Source organism: Camelus ferus, chromosome 31, assembly GCF_009834535.1.
Source record: "Camelus ferus isolate YT-003-E chromosome 31, BCGSAC_Cfer_1.0, whole genome shotgun sequence".
Classification (NCBI taxonomy): domain Eukaryota; kingdom Metazoa; phylum Chordata; class Mammalia; order Artiodactyla; family Camelidae; genus Camelus; species Camelus ferus.
Window position 1 is genome coordinate 11,974,889 of NC_045726.1, and position 16,814 is coordinate 11,991,702.

The window sequence follows — 16,814 nt, forward strand, 5'->3', positions numbered from 1 at the left end:
TGGGTGAGCCTTCATTAAAAGCAGCAGCAGACTCTCAGCCCCATCGACTGACTCAGATCCCCACCACGAGGGTCTTTTAGTCAGCCGACAGCAGCTGTAAGACATTTCTAAATACTCGCAAATAACAAAATTATGTTATGAGATGTCAAAATTAAGATGGAAAATGTGCTGCCCTCCAAGAGGAGGGTGCATTTTGTTTTAAACTCAAAATCCAATCCTGCTGTTAAAGAGTGGAACCTCCACGTAGGAAATCCTCAACCAAAGCTTATCACCGTTCAACTACTGAGATTTGGGAACCCAAATGCATGAATCACATTTCTTCCTCCCTGGCTCACTCAGTTCTCACTTCCAGTCAACAGGGGACTTGGTACAATTGCCCGTGGACACATATTAGACACAGATAATGAACTAAGCACAGTTGTGTTTTAGCAAGAAAAAACGGTAGCTCCTTCACCCCCCCACTCTTGTATATTACAACCATGAAAATCTCATTTCCCAGCACTTATTAGCTAATACATTTCACCACCTACCGATTTCCAGAAACAATGTGTTAAGGAGCTAACCCATCCATCAACCTTGTTACATCTACCACTAACCAATCAATTAACCGGAACCAGAGAGTGCTTTCAACAGAAGGACAGGATGATGGATGTAGGCCAAACGGCTTTAAACAGCATCTCTCTCCTCCTCCAGCCCGTGATTTAAGAACTTACAGGTTAGCTCTCTCCTCGATTAAACATAAAGAGATCAAAAGATCACTTGCATTACAAGACACAGCCCAGGGGACCAGATGATGGGTTCAGCAGTTAAGTGTTCCTGTAATCCAGAAGGAAACATTATGGGTTGGCAATGTATAGAAGACACATTGTGAAGAAGAAAGACTTCACTGGGGCTTTGAAGCATGGGCAGGCAGAGAAGAACAATGTGCTTTTCCATGGAAGGGGTTGGTGACATCTACTGCTCTGACCCATCCTGGGAAACCACACAGCCCTGGGAAATGAAGCATCTTACACTATGTCTTAGAAGTTATGCTAGAAAGAGTTTTGATTCCTGTTTCTAGTATGGAGGGTCTCGAGTGAGGTGCTCCCAGTTACTTATTACGATTGGCTTTTGACAGTTAAAATGCAGAATCAACACGGACTGAACAAAAACTTAGATGAGCAAAGCCACATAAGGAAAGAGACTGGCCCCCAGGCATCGAGTTAAGTCCCTTACCTCACCGACCTCATTCACACGTCGGGCAAGGAAGTTACACCCAGCAGAAGTCCTGGACAGTCCCCGAAGCCTGGAAGACGCTTACAGAAGGCAAGACCTAGAGGTGCTTATCTGCAAGGCCTCCAGGAAAGAAGGAACTTTAGAAACCAGTGACCGTGCACTCCAAAGTCGAGCAAGGAGCTTCCTGAAGTGGACAGGGGTGCAGGCTTGCTGCCACCAGAGTCTCAGTGCTCTTGGCCTCCTGCAAGGTGGCTGCCCCAGGTGTCCTCAGTCTGATAATTACCAAATGCTAGATTTACCTTGTCTTGGTTGCAAACCCACACACAAAGCACGTGATTATGGTTCATCAGGGAGAGAATGTGCTGGTTCTTGTGTGATTTCCCACTGATCCTGGCATATCTTATTAGCATTCTGGCGTCTAACCATTGTTGGGAGAAACAAGACTATGAATTGGCCTCAAAAAGAAGACTCTTCAGAGCATGGTTCAACACGGCTTAAGTTTCCGCTGACCAAGGCAGAAAATGCCACCCTCATGGCAGCCCTCGTGTGGCTGAGAACTGAAACCAATAACAAATGTCTATTCACTGGGATACACAGAGAGGCTAAGACCATGACCTCCCATTTCCCCATTGATAAACTGGTAACAATTGCACCTACTTTATAGGAGTGTTGTGAGGATTAATAGTTGCCGGCACTTAGTCGGGATGACGTGTTTGCAGCTGTAATTATCCTTACAGGATCGCGATCAGCGTATCAGATCGGAAAACACTGTCCTGATGGTTATGCCCACTTCCTCCACTGCCCACATCACCAAGAACCCTGCTCCAGGACCATGGGAATCTGCTGGTTGTCAGCCATCGCCCTGTCCAGGTGAGACGCACCCCCCTCCATGCAGAGAGCTAACAAAAGGCCAACCCCTTGCAGCAGAACAGACAGGCTGAGGGCCCAGGAAGAACGCCGCCGGCTCCGAGCCCCAGGGATCAACTCACCACGTAGAGCTTGCGCCAGATGACAGCCCATTCTCGCAGCGTCGAGGTGAGCTCCTGCACCAGGGGGAGCTCCCCAGGAATCACCGTCTCGTGCTGCCTAAAGAGAACAGACAGACGCTACCTTCACTCTGGGCACTCACCGCTGCTTTTATTGAGATGGAGGTCATGATCCCCAATACTCAAAGATGGGAACGGGGCTGCTGGGGGCTTGAAACAAAGCATAACTTGTCTGCTTAGGGCAGGTTTCAGTAGGGACTCTTATCACATCTAAGAACCTGAGAAAAGAGAAAAGAGCTGAAAACACCCCAATTCTCAAAATGAAGTCAGTTTCTGCGGTGGAATGGTCCAGAACCCAGCCTCCATCTCCCCATTTGGCATCTTTCCAGCAGCCTCCAATACCAGGCTGGCTTCAGCAACTCCCAGGGATAGCAGCCCAAGTCCAGTACTTTAGCTGGTTCTGCCAAGCAGCCATTTTAATGAGGAAGGTGGGTGGAGACGTGTTCACAGCACAAGGGTCCTGGGGCTTGTCATCTCACACGGGACCTGCGGGTGGGATCGAGGCAGGGCCCTCTTCTGCAATGGTACTAGCTTTGCCTCTCATCTGCTGCGTCACTGCCAAGAAAATGTATATATACTGAAACCCCCACTGACTCCCAGGAGACTTCCAACAAGGGAGACCTGACATTCATTCCCATAAATCCTGTCTGGTTTTACAATTAGCAAAAGGAGACAAGGAGGGAGTGAGAGCTAGCAAACGAATGGGGATTATTGGCGGGGTCATCAGACCTAAATAGAAAGCAAGCTGTCCGGCTAGGTTTGGATTTCCAACAGGTTAAAATAATTTTTAACTGTAAGGATGTCTCATGAAATACCTGGGACACACTTACTTGAAAAAAATGGCTTGTTGTTATCTGAATTTCAAATTTAACCAGGCATTCTGCACTGGCTTTACCTGGCAACCCTAGTTCTTGGGAACATACCCCCACCCGGCCTTTCCACCAACGTGGCTGTGGCTAGTGACACTGGAGGCTGCCCGGGAACGGTCCATCGGAGAGAAGATTCTCCAGGAAGGGAGGACCCCTGGTTTTCAGTCCTGATTCGGTGTGAACTTGGGCACATCTCCAACTCTCATCTATAAAACACAGGTGCGCAACTTCTGGCTGAGAATGCTCTCCGCAGCCATGAGGCACTCTACCCCCTAACAGCCCTGGGATTCCGGGGCTGCTCCAGGCTCTCATTACTCCCTCCTTAACTCTCCTGCCTGCCTTCTCACCTGTCAAGTGGCCTCGCCCCCACTTCTGGCCAAGTGTCTCACTCTTCTGAGCCATCAGAGAGACAGTAGTTCCCAGGACAAATGGGAAGGTGAGTAAGAAACAAGGATACCCAGAACTTCATGGGTTTTATCGGCAAAGCACGTTCACACACATTATGTCATAATTTCACATCGAACTCATGACCAACATAGGGCCAGATCTGTTTTCCCTGTGCAGGGGGAAAGCCCCAGGGGCACTGAGGCCAAGTACCTCGTCCAAGGTTCAGAGCTGAACAGCACAGTGGGCAGCCTGCTCACCTGTCACCCAAGGTTCCCAAACAGGGGGCTCTCAGGTCTTAAAGGCAAAAGAGCATCAAATGGTCGTGCGTGTGCACACACAAGAGCGTGCACGCGATCGCTGAACACCTAGTGCAAGAGGAAGGTAAAGGCCCCTCCCTGTTCATTCATCCTCCATCCTGACTGCTCTGGGAAAGGATGCCAGGGAGGAACAAGCATAAAACGAGAAGACAGAAGAAGGAATTATGTCACGAAAAGGTGTTTATTCCTTCCTCTCTCACCTGAGACGTGGAACCGATGAGAGGAAACCACTAAAGCAGGGGCACTATTTCAAGACCTCATAAAGTCTTTAATGCTGTTTCACATCCTCCTCACCCGTTAGGGGTCTTCCTCCCCTAGAACTTACCCGCGGTCCTCCACAGTCGCCTCTTTCAGATGGATATACGTTTCGGGGAAAATCCCCTGCAGAGAGAAGAGCTTGGGTTACACGGCGTTTAAAAAAAAAAAAAATCTCAGCCCAAAGTCAAGAGCAGAAGCAGCAGCAAGAATGAGCTGGGGAGGGGGCAGGCCACCAGCACAACGGCTGCAGCTGGCAGTCAGGGTGGAAGGACGTCATTAGTGGCATGGCCTGGCTACCGAAACCAAGGCAGGGCTGAAGCCCCGGAAAGGCAGGCGTTAGGACAGGGGTTCAGGGCGCGTGAGATAAACGCTTCAGAGACGACCAGGCAAACACGCCCGGGTCAGCTCACACCTGCGATCATGGTGAGGAGCTGGACAGCGAGATGATCCTAAAACCCGTCCAGATCCCATCCGCCGAGAGATGCTTCCCTTAAAGGGCTTCGTGTAATTAGTGAGATGGAGGGCCATGTACTGAATGGCCCGTAGAATTACACTGATTTTTCTAGACTAATGCCTCTCAGCACTTCACTTAAACAAAACGCACCCAAAGCAATTAGGACTAGTTATCTGGTTATTTTTAGCACTTCCCAGTCTCAAATTGCTCTCCATTCTATATCCCTAAGAGGCAACCCGACCTCGTAGGGTATGGTGACATCGCCTTTGGGAAAACTAGCGCTGAGAAAGATGTAGGAGAAACCCTGGAGACTGGTCAGTAGAAACTGCAGGACTGGAGATTGGAGCTAACGAACAGGAAGCAAGCCATGGGTGTGAGTTTTCTTAAAAGCCAAAAGCTCCTGTTGTTCAACTGTGTGATATGCTCATCAATAAACAGAGAACGCGCCATCTGGAAAAGGCACCGGCTGTTCCCCGGTTTGTGGTCCTTTGCCTGCCAGACCAGGAGAGGCAGGGGAGGATGCTGTTTAACAGGCACCATGGGCTCAGTGGCTCGTCGCCTGGCACCTGTAAAGGTGCGACCATGACCGTGCAGACGCTCCATGCCACGGCAGGCTGACCCCAAAGGTGGGAGAGGGACATTCTGCTCCCTGGGGGACTGGGTCAAAGATGCGTGTGCACCCAGTGATCCGTAAGCCATTCAGAGCCAGAGACCTAGTGCATTTCAACCAGGGCTGCTCTTGTATCTCGTTCCATGTGCTATGTTTATCTGAGCATGCACAATTCTCTCCTTGCTCCCTTTTAATCCTTCGCCAATAAAACAGGAAACAGCAAGAAAACTGGAGATTAAGCTGCTCCCAGCACTGGTGATGACAGGGAGGATCCTGCCACTGCTGGAGTCACAAGCAAAACAGCCTTCCTTTCCCGCCAGGCAAGAAGAACCAAAACACAAGTACAGACGTACCTGCCCCTCCTTGCTCTGAGAAAGGGGCAGGCGGGGGGCATACGAGAGAGAAAATGCTACCCCAGTCCTGTCACTGGTAAATCCCAGGGCACACACAGAGACGACGTAACACTGACCTCTTTCAAGACAAGGACAGGATTCAGAATGACTTTGGAAAACCGATCAAATAGTTAAATTCAACCCAAAATTCAATGTGCATATCATTTCTTTGGGGTCTGACTTCTGGGGTTCTGAAGCTCCAGGTTGGTCCTGAAGATGCCTCAGGAAATTTGGGTGTTTATTCTGTTTGCTAAGCTGAGGCCAATGTTTGGCTGATGACCATCTTTAGGGAGAACCCAACAGCTGTCCAGCGCTCACCTTGAGGACAGGAGGCTAAGTGAAACAAGCCAGACACAGGACAAATACTGTCTGACCCCACTTGTATGAAGGACCTCATGCAGTCAGATTCATAGAGACAGAGTAGGATGGGGGCTGCCAGGGGCGGGGGTGAGGGAGGAATGGGGACTTGGTGGTTAACACGTAGAGTTTCAGCTTGCAATAATGAAAATGTTCTAGAAATGAACAGCGGTGACAGCTGCACAACACTGTGAACGTATGTAATACCTCTGAACTGTACGTCTTAAAACATTTAAAATAGTGACTTTTTTGTTAAGTATATTTTACTACAATAAAAAAAAATTGTCCATAACTCATAAAAAGGTGGAGCATTGGGTAAGAACGAACCACTTGAAGTAGCAGTTATAAGGAGCCATATTTGCAGGTTAAAAGAAATATCCTTGTAGATGTTTTAAATCAAGAAGATAAAGGACTGATTAATTTTTTCATGCATCTATCATGTGATGACTGGTCTCCTCCTAATAACAGGGAGAATTCCAAAACAGAAACATTCGCAACATAAATGGCTTACTTTGTGAATGTCTCAGCAGATCATAAGCAGATCATTTATACTGGGTATACAGACAGAATGATTTTCATATTAAGAGAGTATTTATTTGATACATAACTGAGACATTGTGCTGTACACCAGAAATTGACACAATGTAACTTACTACTTCAATTAAAAAAATTATTTGCTTGCAAGTCAAATAAATAAATAAAATTTTTTAAAGAGAGTATTTATTTGGTTGCATTTCCACTGTTACCACTCTGTAGGCATCATCTTTCCATGACAGCACATGTCCGCTTACAGCCATTTTAATTGCTCTGATAAATCCAAGGCTGTAGGCACAGAAAGCCAGAATAAACCCAGGCAATACATTTCTGATTTACAGCCTCTCTCGCAATTTTGCTTTTGCTTTCTCAATGCAGGCTACTCATTTGAGTAGGGGGGGAAGAAAAAAAAAAAAGAATGAATGACTTTCTAGCTATTGTCCTTATCCATATTGCCACAATCCTACCAAGATCAATAATCGGTTTCTGCAAAGCTCTTGGCTTCTTCAATTTGTAAAACCACTAGCTCATTTCATCACCAGTCTAAATGGCTAGGTCTGCTTGTAAATGACACCAAAAATCTCCATTAAAACAATAGGCCTTTCAAATACCTATTCCCCTAAAGCCTGGTAAACAAGGAAACCCCATTAGGAGAGCATTCCAAACAGGCTGGATCTCTTAATGAAGGGGTGTCAAAGCTGAGCTCTGAGTTCCCGTTTTTTCCTGGACCTTTCCACCAGGAAGATATTTCAACGTAAAAATCAAGAAGTAAATGCAGAGCCCCTGTTTGTCCTATTATTTCATTGAATCACAAAGTTTAATCTTCAAGAACTAAGAAAAGCTCTTACTGAAGTAATTCTTCTCAAGGGTGAGGTTTAAGTTTAAGTGAGGATTGTAAGAAAATAAATACCAAAAAAAAAAATTGAAAAAATAATGGAGACCCTGTCATGCAGACCCTAGCAAATCACTCCATCTATCCACTTTCCAAAGCAGACAACACATGAATTCTGATGTTTTAGGACATCCCAGGATGCCTTAAAGATGCTTGAGAAAAGAGCCTTACAAACCACAGACTCTCTGCAAGGGAAAACTGTGGTCTGGGACCTTGTTTCACTGCAATTCACACTCAGTAGTTAAAAATAAAAAATTCTGAAGGGGATGAGAATAGCTCAGTGATAGAGCAAATGCTTAGCATGCATGAGGTCTGGGGTTCAACCCCCAGTACTTCCACTAAATCATAATCATAATCATAATAAACAATAATCGTAATAAAAAGTAAAAACTTCTGTGTGCTCTTTAAATTCACGTGATCTTATCTGAGAGTGGAGTTTTATGTTTTAAAAAAATTTTTTAAAGGATTGGTAATTAAGTGACCTAAGTATTGTTGCTCTGTAATAAATGTAGAACTTCAAAATTGTTAACGCCAATCATGCTTTGAAAAATGACTACCACTTTCATAATTTTAAGTAAAATAAACATCGATGGGGTTAAATCCCAACCAAGAAGAAGGAGAGGTCGTAAACATGTATTCTTGTTAAGAAGTACCAGAAACTGACACATTGTAATTGACTATACTTCAATTTTAAAAACAGAAAAAAAAAAAGCAGCAGCATCTCAGAAGGAAAGGTCTTGGCTTTAGCCCTATCACGTTCTCATTCATGTCAGAACATCTGTCATCTTAGGTCCTTATATGAAGGCCTGGAGAAACTAAAGTCCACAAGAGATTATTCATGTAATCAAATAACGTATAATTATTTTCACTAGAATTCAGCTGCAAATGAAGACACAAGAATCTAACTGTGGGTCGAAAAATTCAGCAACAGGATGTGGGGAGGGATAAAAGGGCCCAAATTGTGGGAGTTGATTCTCGCATGAAAAACAAACACTCCTTTATCGTGGCAGATTATTAAACTGTCAGAGTTAATAAAGTGTGTGCATATACACATACATGAGCAAATGTTGAGTGTGGTCTGAGAGTCAACAACCTAGAAAGCTTGACTAGGGCAGTCCTGGCTTTCAGTGGCCTCCAGCTTACAGAAAGGTGTTTTCCTGCCCTAGGGTCCCTTCTGTCCTGTGCAATATGTGAAGAGTAAAAACTGGGGGTGTTTTGTTTTTTTGTTTTTAACTCAGCTCGTGACAAATTCTGACATGTCTTCGCTCAGCCCTCCTAATTCACTATTTTGCATGTGACCTAACTGTGAACCAGGACGGCCCTACCAACTTGGTTCTTTCAAAAGGAATGGCTGATGCGCTGTGCGGGCCCCAGCCAGCTGCATCACAGGAAAAGCGCTGACCTGACCTAAAATCAACTGAAGGGGTATTAACATAACCCACAGATTTTCTTTAGCGTGATCGTTCGTGGCTTTGGCACTGGGAAGAAGAACCCATTGAAGGTCAGTATTTTTCACTATTTAGCCACCAGGAGACAGCCACCCAGGACTACTGTCACAAAAGAGAATTCAAAATACCCAACATACTGTAAAATATATACCTAAAACAAAAGTTTCACAAAACAGTACTGAGCATGGCACTCCATTTTCTTTTCTATTTTTCAGTTTTGTTTTCGAGAAAATGCTGGCTATAACCCACGGTATTGATTTCATGTGAGTTTCACAGTTTAAAACCCACTGCTCCAGTTTATCCATTTTACAATGAAAGAAAGAGTCAAGTGCTCACGGGGAGACCCTCGAGTTCGGGATTTCAGCCCTGGGAGAAGCCAGCATCCTTCCCTGGAACAGACTGCCAACTCCAGCCGCGTCCCAGGACCCCGCTCGGCTCAGCCTGAGGGCCCGGGGGCAGGAAGCCTGAAAGGCCCCGCCCAGTGTGTCCAGTTCGCCTCTGGCCTTTATCCTCGAGTTGCCGGGTGGGAAACGGGGCCGGTGGGACTTGCACTGCCTTACCTAACGGTGAGATCAGAGGATTTGCTTTCAAATCTAAAGAACAGCCAGTCAGAGAACGCAAATGAGGTCTGGGGATAGCAGACAGCAGAGAATGGGGTCAGATAGCACAGCACAGAGCTAGCAGGCAGATTTCAAACTAAAAAACTGCGCGATATGCCATACCTTTTTAGACTTATTCTGGAGGGTATATCCTCTGTACCAACCTGTCGGGACAGAAGAGAACACAAAAATCCTTCAGGTTATCTGTGAGCACATAAAGACATTCGCAACACACACCCACAAGTTGTGTTAGAATCCTGGGATGGAATCCAGGACACAATTAGCAGACAATAGGAGCATTCTGCTTTACTACACAATAAAAATCTAGATCTATTTCAGAGCTTTAATCACTGCACAACTAAAAGATTAAAAATTCACTTAGAACCACGCCTCACCCTCTACTCCTTCGGAGAAAGGACAGAGCGAAAAGACAAGACAGGAGGCAGCCCAACATCTTAACATCTTACACCTTACAGTCATTCCGTAAGTATTCTTGCCTGAACGAATATGAACTTTCACCCATCTACATACATTTGGCAAGTTACCCCTTATACTATTCAATTAGGTATTTTAAAATAATTTATACATATTCTTTCTCGCCTTCCTCCCCACCCTTACTTCCCTCCCTTCCACGATTCCAGGTTAAGAATCAATATTCTGGAACAATTTTAACTGCAGTAGCAAATCTTATATAAAAATAATATATATATTACCTAAAAAGAAACTGAAACAAACAATAAAACATTGTAAACAATTCTTGGCAATACTATACATGCCTCCCACATTGCATAATGAGGCTTTCACTAAAGACTTCAACTTCTTTACGATTGCAATAAAGACACACAGAGCTATGTCTGTCCCCCACCCCCTATCTTATAGAGGAGTACACAATTTAATTTGTCCATAAACAGGTATTTTATACCAAACATTTACTGAATAGCCACCATACGTAACTCACTGTAATAATTTTCCTCATTCCTCACACCCCTGAGGCATCAGCGCGGCCATCATGCCCAAGTACACCCTGTTGGGAGCGGTCCAGGTGTGCGAGGCAACCACACACACACAGTGAGCAGACGGAAGCTGTAATTAAAACTGCAGGCACCTGCTAACAGCGTTCTAGAACTCCCCTGTAATCTGTTCTATGAAAACCATCCCGAACTGGACACACAATCTATTTTGAATACGTTACAAGTAGAAAGTTGAATTTACCTTCTTTGAGCACAGATTTATTAATATTTTCACAAATTTTAAACTGTCGGTAGTCAACAATTTTTTAAGGATTTTGCTTTTTTTTTTTTTTTTTTCGGGGAAGAATGAGGTATTATGCTGTGAATCAGTTACAGGTTTGCATCAAGGCTCACGGTTGAGGAAAAGATATCTGAATAGGAAACACTGCTCCTGATTTAGGATGCTAAAATGCACAAGAGATCCAGCTGAAACCACGCCAAACATTTCTCTCAAATCTCAAGAGTCCTGACCATCGATTCGCACTTGCTTGGGTCTGCTGACATGTCCAAATGGCTTTTGCATGACTAAATGGCTTCCACTTCATCCCAGGATGGGGAGGGGGAGGCCATCTGAGAAACAATACCTTACTCTTTTCCAAGCAGTTCTCATCTCTCTCTGTCCTATAAAGCCAAGATGTTACAACCCAGACTTGCCCCACTTTCAGAAGGGAATTTATCTGTCCATGTGTAAACAGTGTTTTTGCACCACCATTCATCACAGAATTCAGCTTCCAAAACCTGTCATTTTTGAATACTATCTTTTTTTTTTTAACCTCCTCCATCTTCTCCAGAACTGGGGTCTGTGCATAATAACTCTGATCTAAAGGCTCAAGATGACCACGCAGAATTTCACAGAAGTGAGCGCTCGCGTTCCTTGGCGTTAGGCAGCAGCAGAATACCACTTCTAGAGTTGTAATTACGTAGGGTTAGGACTCTGCAAATTCAGTTGCTAACCAATGCAAGGGATACGGTCATAGTCCAAGAGTACATTTGCTCATTTCCACATTACAAACTGGGGTTGTGACACAAGCAAGATCATAGTTTTCCAATTAACTCCAATATTTAAAGCAAGCTAATTGCAGGTAAATATGGCGTGCTACTGGCTTCTTAATGCATATAAACAGGCAGTTATAATCACTGGAATGTGAATGGGTCAGAATCTCAGATGCTTTCTTTTTTTTTTTTTAATTGAAGTATCATCAGTCACACTGTGTCAATTTCTGGTGTACAGCACAATGTCCCAGTCATGTGTATACATACATATATTTGTTTTCATACTTTTTTATTAAAGGTTATTTCAAGATATGGAACATAGTTCCCTGCACTATACAGCAGAAACTTTTTAAAAATCTATTTTTATATATAGTGTTTGTAAATCTCCCAAATTTATCCCTTCCCATCCCCTTTCCCCGGTAACCATAAGATTGTTTCCTATGTCTGCGAGTCTGTTTCTGTTTTGTAGATGAGTTCATAGCGTCCCTCAGATGCTTTCTTAAGTGAGCACATTATTAAAATGAAGGGGACAGTGGGGGCTGGTTATTCCAAAGGAGTAGCCTCACCTACCTGCAGGGGAAACCACACTCTCTGAAGTAAGTTTCCAGCAACCACAGGGAGCATCGAGTGATTCTGTGCTAAAGGCTGCTCTTCCACTGGGGAAACGAGTCATTTCCGTTTTCCTGGGACTGCCCCAATTCAGAATACAAATCTGTCCCCTCCAACTTAAAAATATCAGAGAGTTCGTAATTCCATGGTCAAAGCTGCTGGCTTTTATCTGGTTTCTCAGATCATCTCCATCAGCCAAGACTCTATCACCAGCTCCATTTCCCCTCACTGGTCCAAACGCATCTCCGGCGACTGCATGCTTTCCTGCTCCCATCGGACAGGTCCCTTACTTGGCGCTTTGCCCCTTCTACAGGCAACCACTCAACAAATGTTTATTAAGCATGAGTTTAGATGCCATGGGGCACTGGGAAGCAAGAGTGACTGTGAAGACTATAGTCTAATGTGAAATGTATATATGATGATCTCAGACAATGACGGCGCAAGGAAGATGCACTCTAGGGGAGTGGTACCTGGCAGAAAACAGTTAGTAACCTGGGACATTACCTTAGATAATGTGACCAAGGAACCGCCACTCTGAGAAGATAAATGGAACCAGTCATGAAAGGGAGACAGCAGTAAGAAGGTGGCCAGAGGGAGGCATGATTCTCAGCCCTGGCTGCCTAGTGGATAGAAAACACTGATGTCTGGGCCACATCCACAAATATCCTGATTTAACTGGACCCAGGCTTAGGGCTTCTAAAAAGTTCCCCTGGCGATACTAACATCAACCCAATATATAGGTATCTTGGGCCTGGGAGGACCTGGGGTTTTACCCTAAGCACAGTGGAAGCCGCTGCAAGGTTCCAAATGACATCACGCCTCGCAATTTCAAAAGATCGTCCTGGCTGCTCTCTGAGGATGGACAGTGGAGGGAGGAACCCAGGGAGGAGACTGGCAGGTGCAGTGACGATGGGGAGAGATGAAAAGACGCAGGACAGATTCTGAATCAAGAGGAGTTGCTCATGACTGAGCTGGGAGTAGCCAGGAACTGGGGGAGGGAAGGCAAACACTCAAAGGCATTTCAATCTTGGGCGGCAGCAAATGAGCCGATAGTATCATCCCCCGCTGGGAGAAGATTGAAAAAAGTAAAACACTGGTGAATGGGAGACAGAATCAATCAGGAGACCTATCTTGGCCCTTTTGCTTCCCATCCTGAACTGAGCCCTGAGCTCTTAGGTAGGACGGGGCAACTCAGGCATCTGCAAAGGCGTGAGTGGCGGGGGGATCCACGTAGGGGCCAGATGGGCACCGCATGTTGGAGCCTGGGCAGAACAAGGTGGGCATCCCTGTGGGGGTGCAGGGCCCGCATGGGGCACCAGAGTCTGCGTGGGGGGAGTGGGGCATCCACCCAGCACTCGGGGTGGCGGACTCTCACGGGCCCTCAGAGCCGAGGAGGACGTCCACGTGGGAGAAGGTGGAGATGGGTTTACACACAGAGGAACTGATCAAATACGTAAACATAGTAGAAACACTGACAGTCAGGCTTCTTTCTGTCACAGAAGGGAGTTACAAGCACAGAAAAGAAAAAACGAGAATGAACCCTGTGATACTGGGTTAGAACGGAAGTCATCCCCCGGTACTCACGATTTTTAAAATGCGCACTTGGTGCGAAGCTCAGTGGTAGTGCGCATGCTTGTGGTAGTGCGCATGCTTAGCATGCACTAGGTCCTGGGCTCAATCCCCAGTACATCCATTAAAATTTTTTTAAATAAATAAAACCTCACTCCCTAGCTAACATGCCGAGATGTGCTCTGGTCGCCTGCAACAGATGGTGACACAGGACTCCTCCTGCTAACCAGCCAACACCTCGGACGGACAGAGGGACCTGGTCCAGGGAGCGGACCAGCGGGAGGAGCAGATCCAAGTCCCAGCCCACAGAATGGAGCGATGACACAGCCAAACATCCCCCGCAAACCTGGGACATCGCTGTGACTTCACAGACACCCTGCCGCCCAGTGAGACGGAGGAAATAACACTTCCTCTCGTCTCATCAACATCATTGCTCTACTCTGCCAATTTCCTTTCTGTTTTCTGGATGTGGCTTTTTCTTTCTTTTTTAAAGCCAAGTAATCTCACCAGCTGTGAGTCCTTCTTGCTCTTGGCTCCAATTTCCCTCTTTTCTGATCCATTTCTCTGACTTAACCAACAAGGTCAAGCAAGCCAAGATGAACGGCCACAGCACAGGGGTTTCTCAGGGGTAGCAATGAATCTGCTGTCACTTACTGGTTTTGTTATCACTGGCACCAGTTTGCAAAACGACGTGAGGGGTTACAGGCGTGCAAATGAGGAATCACCTTCTCTAGCAAGATGCATTTAAGGAGGCCTGCTCTCCTAAGGAACTGTGCCAGGCTCTGAGGGGTCTCACCCAGGGAGTCTGGGATTAAAATAAACCCCAACTCCTCATCTTCCAGAATGTCTCCTCTAACTGCTAGTGGAACAGAGAGACTCCAGAGAGGGGGGAACACAAACTTGCATGGCTAGTTTACCAGGATTTCTGGCATTTCAGTGCAGACTGCTTTTTTCGGGAAACCACCTAAGCTTCCCGAGAAGGACACTGAGATTCGAGGCGAGAGGAAGGTTGTCTTCATTTCTGAGGGGGAATGGAGGCTCCAGAAAGAGAGGAAGCTCATCCTGCGCAGAGGCACTGGAAATCCGCGCATCTGAGCTCAGAGGACGAGTCAGGGGAAGTGAGGGAAGTCCTCCAGGGTGACCCTGCACTGGACCCAAAACCCTGTCAGCCTGGGTCACGTAGAAACCTGCTCCATGCTCTTCAGTGGAATGCCTCCTACAAGTGAAAAAGCCAGGCTACGTCTTTGGGCTCCAAACGTGAATCCAGGGGCCCCACTTTGTGGACCCGGACAGCTGAGGCCGAGGAGACACGGCCAGGGGTGTGACAAGACCAGCAGTGACAGAAGCAGCGGTGGCACCCGGGGGCGGTGACAGCACGAAGAGCCCCGCTGGCAAAGCACCGGAAACAAGAGGAAGAATATGAACCTCGTGGGACCATCCGAGAGCATCAGAGCTTAAGACCACTGAGTCTGACACGCAGGCCTCTTTGCTATGTCAGGGACCCGAATCCACTGCCACAGACACACAGGGAGGGAGAGACAGGCTGGGGGAGTCAGCGACCTCTCTGCCGATTTTGTCCTCCCTGACCTCCCTGCACAGCGAAGGGGCCCGGATCGACTGTCAGGACAACTGTCCACCACCTTGGTAATTCTTCCCGGGAGTGTGCGGGTTGCAGGAGGGGGATCAGCATCTCCTGGGGCGGGGGGATGATTCTGCCGTGCTCCCCCGGAACAGAGGTGCCCACCTGCTCCGAGAAAGCCAGCGGCTGAGAACAGGCAGGGGAGGAGATGCGCGTGGAGGGCAGCCGGGGAGCCGGCACTGGGGCTGAACGGCATACAGCGAGCTCGGAGGCCGAGGGAGGGGACCACCAGCCAGAGCAACAAGTTGGGGGGGGAGGGAGCCACAGATGGGTGTCAGTTCCGAAAGACTGTGCCCTGATACGCCTCTGGGCTGGCGGGACACCTGTCTGACAGCCACTGAAAAAGCAGAAGAACCTCAGCCCCCGTGGAAAACTGTATGTTACGTCCCACATAGAAGCGTCATGTCCTCAAGGGCCTTGAGATGTGGAAAGAACACTCGAGTTGGATTCCGTGGGACCCCAGCGGGAATCACAGCCCAGCCATTTAACAGCCGTGTGAATGTCTTCCAGTGTCCTCAGCTTGACGTTCCCATTTATGAAACAAGCACCAGTCACTCTGATCTCCCAGGACTGTAACAACTGAGATGCAGTCTAAGAGAGCCCCCAGCTCAAGGCCTGGCACACAGAGGCATGGAAAACGCCAGCTAAAGTGAGCACTGCGGGTACCCAAAGACAGAATCGCGGGACTGGCTCCTGCTCTCAGGGCCGCCATCTGGCCCCTGCGCTGGTGACCGAAGGAGATGCTCTTCGGAGTTCTCCTTCACTTGTGTCCGAGGTATATGTCTGTGCTCCCAGGGAGGGCGAGTGGAACCTCTCTAAATTACCGTGAAATGACTGACAATGAACAAAAAGCAGGGAGCTGGAGTCCACGTGGGGGGAACTTCACTCCAGAGTCCTCAGGACTGATCAGAAGGTGGACTTTGATTTTCCAACAAAGCTCCCCCCTCCAAGAAAATGATACAAAATACAACTTTAAGGGAAAGAGAACAAGAAAAAGAAGAAATAACGTGGGTGATTCAGAAAAAAAAAAAAACCCATAAGACAGTGGTGAATACCCCAGGGCCTGAGCGGAGACTGAATGCAGCCCCCAAAGAACTCAAAGGTCAAAGGAGAGGTGACGTGAGGGCCCAGTTAAACAGGCAGTGGGCAATGAACCTGACAGGAGGCTAAAGAAGAAAAAGTGCCCCCCACTCCCCACCCATATCCTTCAATTCCAACCCTAATAACAAGATTCCTGTCCCTCATGGTGAACGTCACACCAGCACTCAAGGTTAGGAAGTTAGCACTGATTGTTCATGCCACTTAGCAGACAGACTAAATTGCCAGGTACAGTTATTTAAAGCCTTCTGTTTCTGCTGTCAAAATTCTACACACACACATACAATCTTCTCCTTCCAATGACAAACTCTGAGGATGCCCTGACAGAATGGAAGGGTTAGACTCATCCTCTTTAACAAGCATCCTTCCTGTCTTGCCACGTCCATTTTTCAGCCTGAAGCCCAGGTGGAGGAGAGAGATGGGAAAGAATGGAAGTTCTCACGTGGCAGGTGTGTTTTCTGCTCGTCCAGTGCTTTCTGTAAAACGACTCGCCTCTGCAGGTTGAGTAAAATGGGGGC

The 16,814-nt window shown here is 46.9% G+C and overlaps 1 protein-coding gene across 1 annotated transcript in view; it reads right to left on the reverse strand.

The window, feature by feature from the left end:
- DOCK5 (dedicator of cytokinesis 5) overlaps nt 1–16,814 on the reverse strand; it is a 176,603-nt gene that overhangs the window by 104,614 nt on the left and 55,175 nt on the right. Inside the window, 3 exon segments of the mRNA XM_032471059.1 lie at nt 2,205–2,301; nt 4,160–4,215; nt 9,502–9,542. Coding sequence (XP_032326950.1) covers nt 2,205–2,301; nt 4,160–4,215; nt 9,502–9,542 — 194 coding nt within the window.